This window comes from Vanellus vanellus, assembly GCF_965231255.1.
Source record: "Vanellus vanellus genome assembly, chromosome: 5".
In the NCBI taxonomy this organism is placed as follows: domain Eukaryota; kingdom Metazoa; phylum Chordata; class Aves; order Charadriiformes; family Charadriidae; genus Vanellus; species Vanellus vanellus.
The window spans coordinates 43,856,746-43,868,786 of NC_138910.1; the positions used below are offsets into that span (position 1 = coordinate 43,856,746).

A 12,041-nucleotide genomic window follows, 5' to 3' on the forward strand; every position below is an offset into this window, starting at 1 on the left:
CAGCAGCAGCAGGACTCAGGCAGCACAAGAAGGGAAGCAGCACTGCCAACAGCATGTTGCTGGACAGACAGGAACTCATGCATGACAGGCCAGGGGTGGTTCGCAAGCTTTTGTAGCTACGCTCCACCTACGCAAACACACCACTTGGCAATGCTTTCTAGTGATACCTCTGCCCTTTTGACTTGCCTCACGTTTCAGGTGTTCAAAAGTTTGCACGCAATGGAGTCACGGTAGGTGATTAATAATTATAGAAGGTTGAGACAAGGTTTGTACTTCAAAAGCAGGTTTACGTGAGCACGAGAAAGGTGCCTCAGCCTTCTCTTCTTCTTCCCACAATAGGACCATAACCTCATGACACTTCTTACCGCCAGCAACCCTGCAACGTTTGCTGACATTTGCTGACAACATGCTCTAAGGTGTATGGGAATCCATGAAAGAAATGCATACACAGAGTGGATGGACAGAAACACTGCTGACCCCACATGGTAGTACTGGGCATATAAAAAGCACACTAAAATGCCATCTAGTGGTGGAGTTCTCTGTGCCACTGAAGGCTGACAGAGTTGTCACAGAGTGTAGTAATTTGGTATTTTTATACATCTTTTCTTCTCTAATTAAGCTGAGGCAAGTTGTACAGTGAAACATAACTTATAGTGAAGACAAATATGAGAAATATTGGCGTACCTGGGTTTTGGTTTTTGCCCTTTTTTTTAATAACCAAAACCAGTTGGTACAACTAGGAAAAATAAATTATTTTTTTCATTGATGCAAATGTGCATTTTTTTGAAGAGATGCAGCCGACAAAATATTTCCCCATCTCTACATATAATTTCCATCTAACCTCCTATCCTATGGGGTATAAAACTAAATTGCAAAACAGCAGTTCACCGTTGTACCTCAGATAACCTAAACCAACAACACATTTCTAATTCATGAACTCACGAGTTCATGGCCAATGTCAGTTCAGTTCATGACTGAAACAGTTCATCAACTCTACGGGTCCGGATTCTTCTTGGTTATAAATTGCTGTGTTTTAAAATGTTGGTGATAACCTCTTACCACAGAAGTTTATAAGTAGGTGACTGGTGCCTTTGGGATACAATTTGCTCCTCGAGGGCATTCAGAGCTGTACATCGCTGGTGGAGCTTTCTTTCACATGCAATTTCTGTATGCTTATTTTCAAGACAAGTGGAAAAGCTTTGACCTTATTGAGAACTTGCCCTCCAAAAAGAGCAGCCAGCTCCATCACCCACACTGTCTCCATATTGGTAGTTTACAATACAGGATTAAATTAATGGGAATTTTCAAACAGCTCAGGAGAAGGTGATGCACAGAAACATATCTGTTGCTCTTAACCTCTAAAAAGGCTGTCAAATGAACACTAGAAGAAGATGCAGATGCAGGTGACAGATGAAGACAGAGAGAGTCATGGATGTCTGATGTGGGGCATTTACAGACATCTGCTTGAGTCTTTAATATCCAATCAGCAATCTTTCCTGCTCCTGACTCCACATACTTTTGAAAGACCCTTGTGAGCAGCTGCTGCTCCTTTTCCTTCATTCAAACAGATATAACCAGTTAGAGAGAACCAAGTGGCACTAGAGACTGTCCTGGTAAGAGGATTGGCTCTGCCACTTCCAACACAAGCACTAAACGTACCTACCTGGACAAAAGCAGACGATATTAGGGCTTTCTTCTACACTACTCTGTTTTGGGGGTACTCACAATTTGCAATACTTGAATATTCCTTTCCTGCTTCGATCTGCTATAGAATATGCTGTACTTGATTCAGAGTCCTGGTTGGTACACAAAAAACTGAATAGGAGTTTACAGAAGACATCCACACCCAGAAAAGCTTAAAACCTAATTAAATAGCCTATGAAAAAAAGGGGAAGATGATACATTTTAAACAGGCTCTCTTTGGGGGTTAGATATTGACACCTTGACATAACAGGGAAGATGTAAATGAATCAATCCGGCAGATGGATGTGACAGAAAAAGAACTGATGAATAGCTAAAATCTCAAGTCCTACAACCTTCACTGTCCATGAAAGAAGAATGGTATGCAGAAGTATGGGCGGACAGTTCACAAGACAGATGGAAATGGAGGACACCATAAGGCAGAGAGAGAGCAGACTGTGCTTATGGATGTTCTTCAGTGTCTTTCAGAGAAATAAAGCCAAGTCTTCTGAGCCTGGCTTTGGTCATAGGGACAGCTTTTATGGTCATGGCATAAGAAACTTAGATGAAATAGAAGCTACCGAGTCTGATTCCTGTTGGGAGGAAAGTTTGCAACTAACCAAAATTCAGGTGAGCTTCAGTTCAATAAAACAGCTTATCATTTGCATAAACGTTACATGTCACTTAAATTTTCATATCTGGTAAGACTTTAGGTTTGCCAGGATATGATTTAATCTGAATGCTGGATACTAGGAAATAACATTTCTGCATCATGCAGGATTTCTCATTAGCTTTCTATCTATGCCAAGGTGTTGTCAGTTAGGTTTTGATGTAATGTTGCTTAAACATTTATGTTCTTGCCTTTTCAATAAAAACAAAATAAAACTTTATACCTGAGACAGTTTTTTCTTCTGATCACAGTTTATCCCTCCAACAAAAACCATGTTTGGCATCACTGGTCTCGGGAACTCAAACACAAAATCATATCTCATTAGCCAAACAGATCCATGGCTTAGAAGGTCTGTAGCTGTCACTTTCTTTTGAATAATCTCATATGCAAGTTCTTCAAATTGAGTGAATATAGGCTTACAGTAAACGAACTCCAGCATACGGACCAGCATGTTCTTCACGCGTTGAGCAAATGTCATGCTATCCGAATTATTTAGGAAAAGTCTGGGGACATAGGAAGGAGGGTTTGGACACTGGGTAGCTTCAGAATCCATACCGCAAGGAAACCCCCGCAAGAAGTAGACAGAAGGAACTGAAAGATGCTCAGCAATTATCGCTCCGCACATCAGAATTGGATCCGTGAAAATGACATCAAATTTGCTCTCTCTCAAATAGTTCATCATGTCTTCGTTGTGCAAAAGGCTCTTACAGTTAGTGAAAAAGAACCTGGAAATTTCTAACATGCTTTGATACATTGTAATAATAATATTCAAAACAGATTGTTCAATAAAATGAGCATCAACAAATGACTTGAGGGCAACAGCTAAATGTTCCTCTGCGTAAGGTATTGGATATACTTTCACTGTATAATTCTGAGGCTTCTCTGGCTTCATATACAAACTTGTTGACGGTACAACCACAACAACTTCATGTCCATTTTGCTGCAGTTTCCCCACTACTGGGCGCATGCTGAGCCAGTGACTTCCATCCTGAGGTATCACCAGGATCTTTCCACCTTCAGCAAAGATCAAAGATGATAGCAGAAGAAGAAATATCCCAGTACGTTGGTAAAAACACTGAAATGGAAGAGCCATTTTGGTGGAAGTAAACCGGAGAGTTCTGCTCTAGAGGCATCCAACACAGTACTTCATATGAAGGTCCATGCAAGCTTTAACTTTTCTGCAGGGAACTTATTGACTGCAGAAATAAATATTTAACTTCCCAATATTGTTGTGGTTATACTTCAATATTGCAATTACCTATATAACAGGGAAGGGGAGCAAACTGTTCTTGAAAAAAGATGTCCCCCTTTGTACTTTTTGTTAATTTTTAAGCTTGGAATTATGTCAGCACATTCCTTTCTTCATGAAACTAAGACCAGGGATGTCATCTTATAATAATAATTATGGTTAATACCATTGGCTTGGTAAGTACCCAGTGAGAAAATAAGCCTGGTTTTGCTTTCAAAAGGCAACCTTTAAAATACACCCAGCAGAACGAATGGAAATTGCAACATCATTTTGTTTATGGACTAGCCTAACTGAGAACACCTAACCTGTATGTAGAAGCATGACGTTAAATTCCCACCTCCTGGAAGCTGTCAAACCTGCATGTCTGATGAATATATCACAGCTATCAGCATGTACCATGCAATCCCAAATCTGAGGAGAACAATAATACTGTTTGGCTTTTCTCTCCATGGTACTAGACAAAAAGAAATTACCTAAATGATGGGTTCAGGGCAAGTGAAGGGACAGGAAGCTGGTGTAGACCTTTTGGGACACAAAGAAGGAGCCTTGGTCTTTGGTCACTGTCCTGAAAACTGTTTTTATATATTGTGAGCAAGACAAAATTTAGGAGGACATTTGATATCTTTTACTAATCCCACTGATACACGCAGAGAAAACCCCAACAAGCAAACTAGGTTTCTGAGCTCTCCTCTCACAGATACAGGTGGTAATGCAAGCAACCACATATAGGTGTCTCCTGGACCTCTTCAGCTATGAGCCCTAATAGACCTGCAAACTCAGCTTTCCTCTTCCATGTTCACTTCTGAGCAGCAGCCCAACTTTGATGAGAAAAGAGATCCTCTCTTGATTAAATTAGCCAGGAATTTGGTAGTTGGACCTGTGGGTTTGAACCCACTCACAGGGAGGCACAAGCTGTCCCTAGGGTTCATGTTTCCTGAGGGAAGAACTGATTGCTGGGCTGTTACACAAAAAATAGGTGGTAATACCCCAGCTTGGGTTTCCAAAGAAAGCTCTACTAGGATGGTGTGACCCTTTGTTTGTTGGCATTTGCTGCTATCTCAGGGCTTTGCTGAAGGAATGTTTGTCTTTATGCAAGCAAAAGCAATGCTAGACCAAAGTCTTTTGGGCAGTGCTAAGGAAGAGGTCCTAGTGAAAAGTGCTGATGCAAAACCATCAGCAGCACAAAGTTTCTCCTGTTCCTTCCTTTTATAAGTGGTGGTGGGATTCCCAGCATCTTCAGCATGGAGAAACATACCCTTACAGCCTTAGGCAATGGGGTTTGTCTCAGTAGGCACCCAAAAGGTGCTAGAACTGCGCTGTCATGCTGACATCGAGGAACTACCTTTAGACATGGAGAACTGATTTCTAGAGAGGGCCAAAATATGAGGGAGTGAGAGGTGGGAGACAGTTTTGTAAGGCACAGACTGAAAGCATGAGACTGAACAGATTTACAAATAATTCTGAATAAATGCTGGAAATTTGGAGATAAAAGAGTTTATTGCAATTGCAGTGACAGGAACTGGCCAAATCCATTTGGAACTTGCTACTCAGTGTTTTTTACTCTGCACTTAGCAGCAAAATTAGCTGGCTGAAAACAGCCAATACAAAGTTCCAATGTCCGTAAGAGAACAAGTCTCTTGCTAGTATGGCTACACTTTCCTACGGACTCAGCAGACTCCCTACTTTTTGTACCAGACCATCAGAGCAAAAACTGTGGAAAAGGTGAGGCAGCAACAGGAAGGACAGGATTTTAAAAAAAGATAAATTAAAGGTAAACAGAGAACAGACAAATAGACAAAGAAAGGATGAAGTTCTTAGGTTAGCACAGGATCAGCTGAGGTCAGATCTAAGCTGGGTAATTATTATTCAGAAAATTAACAGACTGGCTTATTTTTCAAAATAACATGGTAGGTTTACATGTGTTTGTTGTTCATTATGCAGTAGCAAAGGGGACCTGGACCCCTTTCAGGTTTGAAGGGTGTGATGCTTGTTACTGAATCCTGTTGTATCTGCAAAGGAACACCAGAGTAGTTTGATGACCAGAGGTCTCAAAGACTGAGCGCTGTGTGCCACGTCAGAGGAAAGGCTTCCCCACTGGATACTGAAGAACGTAAAATTTATGTTAAACAAGGCTGAAGTTTGGGTGACCCAAGACTGAAGATTTGTTTTCCACTCAGAAGTATCTCTTGTGGTAAGGCTTGTGTGGGTTACTCCAGGGTGTCCTTGAGCTGGCAAGGAGCATTGCAGTGATGGAGCAGCACTGCACTGACATGCAAGCAGCTCTGAGGAGTTGAGACTGCTTGGACCCTGAGCCATAACCATGTTGAGGGGTTTGGGTGCAGGTGTGCTTACCCCTCACCCTATGATTCCTTCAGCTGGAAAAGGTACTAAAACTCTCTCAAACAGCTTATCTCTGAGTTGGACTGGTTGTGATGTGTAGACGTCTTCTAACCTGGGGCAGCAAACAGTGAGTGGCACTAAGAGAAGAGAATAGCAAATGGATACCTCAGCAGCTACTTATATATGAGCAGCACTAAAACTAGAACTGTTTGTTGAGGCAGCCTGAAAGTGTTTGTATCATCTACTGGATTTGTCTTCCTGTTGCTCACCCCCTTACACTCCGGGTCTTGCAAGCAGGAAAAAGTTGCTCAGATGCAAGAGTGTGTGGATGATATAATTTGATTTGCCAGCTTTCTGGGTGATGGATCAGGCTTATATATTTTGCCAGCAGGAATCCTTGTGTAATTGAACTCGGTCTTTTTTTGATGCTAAACAGTGTTAGGCAAAAGGATTACAATAAAGTGCAGATTGGTAGCTGCTAACATGAACCTGCCTGATTCCCCCCTTACGTTTTACATAGCTATGGGATTCAGTTACACAGGATGAGGTAGTATCTAGTTTGGCTAGCATGACTTCAGAAGAAAAACAACCCATAAAAGTGATTATATGTTGACTGCAAGTTGGAAAGTAACCGTACTCTAAGTCTTTGTGGTAGCAAGAAGCAGCAGGCAGCTAAACAAATCACAGAACACATAATTTCTAGAGCAGCTCCTTCCTAAGCAGTGAATAGAAATAACATGAAAATGATAATTTGTGTTCCTGAAATCAATGACTGTATCCTAACAGACAGACAGGTGACATTTAAGGTTGCCCAGGTAACTGTAATTGGAATATTTCCTAACTTTTGTAGGGCAGTGTGTTTGATATTTCTAAATTTAATACTCTTGTAGCCTTTCTAGATTTTTGTGCATAGACCTCTGTCAAATACTGTAACTTTAGACTCACGTTAGAGAAGGTATTTTAATTTAACCAGAAGACAAACTTCCCACAGAAAGGGAAACTAAGCCAGTAGTTCCAAAACCAAAAGAATGGTGTTTTACAGCTTTCTTCAATATCTCTTCTTCAAAATATGGGAGGCAGAGGGATGTGGACAAGAGCAAACTGAAGAGGACAGTAAGATAAACTGTTTGACAGTTTATCTTTTACCTTTTTGAGCAACCATTTCAGGTTGAAACATACTGTGCACTGAAGACATACAATGCATGATGGTTAAACTTCGTTTTTCAAAATTAGCACTGCTTTTACTTGCCTGATGTGTATTTTGCCGTTGCAATACAAGGCAGATGAATAGTATTGTCAGCTTTAAAGGCACTGAGCATCCTTTACAAAAGCATGATAGACAGATGCTGATGTGGTATCAGGCTGCCACTAGGTTCATCAATCCCTTGAATATCGCACAAAAAAAGCAACCCCAGTAATTCGTTCATGAACAGAGTGATGACTACTGCTCTGGTGCTGAAAATGAAGAGCTCCCCTATAGCTGTACTAATCCTAGCTACCCATGTTAACAAGTTAACAGTACCGACAGACATGACGGGATCCCTTCTGAGGTGATACAAAGTGACATTTGGGTTGAGCAGTGTTTGAAAGTGTGTCTCTGTGTACCAGGTATGTGTGCATGCTTTGGTACTGCTTACTGTATTCTTTGGCTTCTTGCCAAAGTCTTTGAATTCCACTTTAATTGCATGTTTCAGAGGACCAGTTAGAAATGTCTCCTTATCAGAGCTTCCCAGATGCTGCTGGCTCTGGCAGGAAGGTTTCACAACAGGTCCTGTTTTCTTAATCTTTGTGCTGGAGGGACAAACCAAGGCATCTTTATTCAGTTACACTTAACTACCTACTTAAACCCTACTTAATTTAAATTTTAATGGTTTAAGTTAACCAGTTGTTTAAAGTAATGGGTGTTTTAGGTTAAAAAAAACAGGAACAACTTTGGAAGGTTGCTATAGCTTACATTTCTGAACTTTGCTTTGATCAAATCATATGAACTTTGGTTTTTATGAGCTGCCCAAAAAAGCAACTTTGCATTAACTTTGACTAAAGATGAGACATTCATTAAAGTGTCTCAGGACTCAGAGTTCATTTGCGATGGCTCCCTAATGAGGGACCACTTATGGTGCCAGCCTTCAGGTCCTTCTGGAGCCATTAGAAGATGAGTTGGCACAGGACCTCTGCTCAGTCAAGATATTGGGTCTGATTTCCTTTGAGCTTTGTATTAAACCCCCAGACACACTGGGACTTGGCAACTGGATTTATATGTCTGTTAATGAATATGCAATTGCTACTGAGACAGATGCCTATGCAAAGTGGGACAAGAGGAAACCCAGGCTGAGGCAGCCAGTGTGGTTCTCTTAGTCTGAATAAGTACAGTTTGTGTTCCCCCAGGCCCAGTCCTATAGTTGCATGTTCTCCCACTCCCTCTGAGACTGCAGGCTGCGGACAATGCTTATGGCTCAGGAGGGTCATGGAACTTGGGATTTAATTCCCATCTCTGTACTAGATAAAACACACATGCCCAGTTCTGTAAAAGCATGAGCTCCTCAGCACCCTGACGCCTTCCGCTCCAGAGCAGGTACTCCACAGGACCATGTGTGATATGGCAGGAAGGAGCCGTCTTCTGGAATGAGGCCTGATTTTTCTGCCTGTGGAAAACTATGGAAAGTAGTGTAACAGAAAGGTCTCAGAAAGCTCCTCATCTGGAAAAGAAACGTCATTTTGAATCTCTTGTTGTCTCTCCCTTTCCTAGTCATCCTCACTTTTTGTTTTCTTGTCTGTTGAGCAATGGGCTACTGGGTTTCGGACAACTATCTATTCTTATCATATGATTATATTTCTGAACAGTAATGATCAACCCAAGGCTTACCACTCTGTATGGATTAGTGGATTTTTTTTCTCCATATGACTCACTTCACATTTGCTTACACTCTACTTACTGTATTATTGCCTTGTTGCTGGGGAATGTTCAAAGCAAAACAGACGAAATTCCTCTGCTGTCTGTAGAAAATGTAGCTAGAAAAGCTAGACTGAATATAGGAGGAATGCACGAGGTTCTTCAAGATTTGGAAAGTATGATTTCCACCAAGTGGCAAACATCAATGTGAAGACAGGAGATGTCAGGTATAAAATAAGGGCAGGATTGTTCCACCCCTGTAGCAAGCTACAAACCGTTTGTAGCTCTGAGACCTTCAAGATGCAAAAGTAAAGACTTGTCATGCAACCAGCAAGGATTGCCTCTTAAATCTCTAACTATGAAGTGCCACTCTCTAATATGAGAGAATGCCTTATTTATGAAATGATTCTAATTATTTTAATATTCTAATTTATAATATTATTCTTTATTTGCCCTTTTCTTTATTGAGTTCAGTAGACTCTGCATAAACCCATCAAAGAGTATAAAAAAAATCTGAAAGAAGAAAGAAAAAACCTTCAGCTTAAAGATACTGTATTGCAATTGTGCAGTGATATTGTGTGACCACAAGTCAGAAGTGAGGGAATAATTTCAAAGAAAAGATGTCCTGCATTTGTCCTGGAAAGACATGTCTAGCACTATTAATTGTTTTGGAGACTATGTGGTAACTATCAAAATAGATTTTAATTTCTAGATTAGCTTTAAAAACCCTGCAGAATAATTCTGGTAAAAGCAAATGTGAAGAAATAGATACAAAACCTTATCTGAGTTTTGTGTACAAGTGTCTTTCACCAAATACACTATTTTAGATTAATTCTTCCCATTTCAACATGACATTTACATTTCACCATAACCTAGAAAGAGAAACAACTTAACATAGACAGGCAGTTTGGAAACCGTATGTCATGAAAACATGACCAAAGCAAATTAACTGACTTTGCTGAGGCTAGAGTTAAAAACAAAAGATGACTCTCAGAGCATGATCTTTGGGTTTTTGGTTAGGTGAAAGAAATATACGTCAGACTCCATGAAAACTAAATCAAAACTGCATCTGTTTGGTGAATAATATACATTCACTGAGGACTTCAAATAAGTCATCTGCCTCCACCAAGGTAATTTGATTTCAGCCTGTGGAAAACAACTGCTAAAACCTGGTTGTATTAAATGACTACCAGAAATAAAAAAAAAGTCAATAAATCAATAGCACCAAACTTCCAGAAATTATGTAATCACATTTCATTGGAAATTGTATAATTTGGAGGAAAAAGAACATACCTTAGACAGTGGTTTCTTCTGAGCACAGTTTATACCTCCAATAAAGACCATATTGGGCATCACTGGTCTGACGTACTCAAACACAAAGTCAAATCTCAGAAGCCAAATGGAAGCAGAGTTCAGGAGGTCTAGCAGGGATACATCTCTCTGAAGAACTTCAGAGGAAAATTTTATAGCATCTTCATAGAAACCATTACAGTACCCAAGCTCCAGGAGGGCAACCAGTGCATTTTCCACTCTCTGGAAAAAAGTCATGTGGTCCGAATTGAAGGTAAATAGTCTCGGGGTGTAGGACAGAGGGCTTGGGCACTGCGGTGCTTCATAGTGTAAGTTGCAAGGAAATCCTCTCATGAAGAACACAAAGGGAAGAGAAAAATAATTAGCAAGTGTTGCTCCGCACATAAAAATGGGGTCTGTTAGGACAGCATCGAAGCTGCTTTGATTCAAGTACTGCAGGGTTTCCTTGCTGCTGAAAAGGTTCTTGCACTGAACAAAGAACGTACGGAAAACGTGCACTGATGTGTTGTACAGCGCTAGAGTGTTCAGCGGGAAAGGCAGGTCCTTCAGGTGAGTGGCAACATACTCATGAAAGGCATTATCCAGCTCTTCTAATGTGTAAGACACTGGGTATGTTCTCACTGTGTACGCCTGTGTTGTCTTCATCCGCCAGCTTACTTCTGGTACAACCACCACCACTTCATGTCCTCTTTCAGTGAGCTTTTCAACCACTTGCCGCATGCTAAGCCAGTGGCTTCCATCCATGGGCACCACCAGGAGTTTCCCTCCATCTGAGAGGCCAGGAAGGAGGAAGATGAAAATCCAAGCACAGCAAAGCTGCAAAGTCATTTTCCTGTGGTCAAAATATGGACTGTAAAAGAGTTTTCTCCTTCAGTAGCTTGAAGATGCTTTTGAAGGAAGCTGATGGGTTTATCTGTTCAGTTGTGCTGCTTTGTCATAATCTTCTAGTTAATGATTCACTGCTTTGGGTTGTGGGTTGTTTGGTTTTGTTTTTTTTTTTTCTTTACTTGTAAAGCCAAATGCGGTGACCCTTTCTTGTGCTGAGTCATTGGAGTTCCTCAGTGTTCGATGGAGAATGAGCTCCTCAGCATGCTAGTCAGAATTCATAGGACTCTCTTGATCGTTGTGCCCTGTGTTACCTACCCCTTTGCCAGGGCCAGGGAAGGCAAGTCTGGTGCAAACAACACCAGTATCACAGTAACAAATGAAAACAGCCTCAAAAAAATTCATTGTGGTTAGAGACATGGATGCTCAGATAATTTCTCCGAGGACAGAACAGGAGATGCTCAAGATAAGGGGAAAGGGCAGATGAACCAACTCTTCTCAGCTATCAGGAATCTCCACAGCCTACAATGACACCAATGAGACACTGAGAGGCTGACTTAGCAGCTGAGGCATAGATCTGTGAAGCTGAAGCCCAGGTTCTTGCTTCAGAGCAGTAACGCAGTTGTTTCACAGCCTATGAGATGGCCCTCAGGCAGTTGAATACTCCTCACCGCTTGCCTATACAAGAAGTAGAGGCCAGACAGAAGACACGTACTAAATGTGTTTTAAGGACTATTACTCCCTGCACAGCTTGAACTGTTCAATAGAGACTTGGGTGTGAACCCAGGTATTGGAACTGACTTAGCTAATGAGCAGCTCAGCACATGGGTTTGCAAGAGCCATCAGCTTCACAACAGTCCTTTTGACATTATGAATGCTGAAAAAGATTAGATGCCTAAATAGCACTGTGACATGGAAAAATAATGAAACATAGGATATTTAGAGCCATGCAGCCTCTGTCGCCCAGGCACACAACTTCTTTTCTCTCCCTTTCATACCATGGTCACTGCAATGAAATTAATTACGTATCATTTTCTGCATCTTTTTCAGCCTTTTTATTTCTTTTTCCCACTTCA

The 12,041-nt window shown here is 41.0% G+C and overlaps 1 protein-coding gene across 1 annotated transcript in view; it reads right to left on the reverse strand.

The window, feature by feature from the left end:
* The window catches only part of LOC309672781 (UDP-glucuronosyltransferase 1A9-like), a gene marked incomplete at its 5' end in the record, with an annotated part of 37,320 nt that extends 26,352 nt beyond the window's left edge, over positions 1-10,968 (reverse strand). The window contains one exon of the mRNA XM_082484373.1: positions 10,123-10,968. Within this exon, the coding sequence (XP_082340499.1) occupies positions 10,123-10,968 (846 nt within the window). The remainder of the gene's footprint in view (positions 1-10,122) is intronic.
* Positions 10,969-12,041: the final 1,073 nt, after the last annotated feature.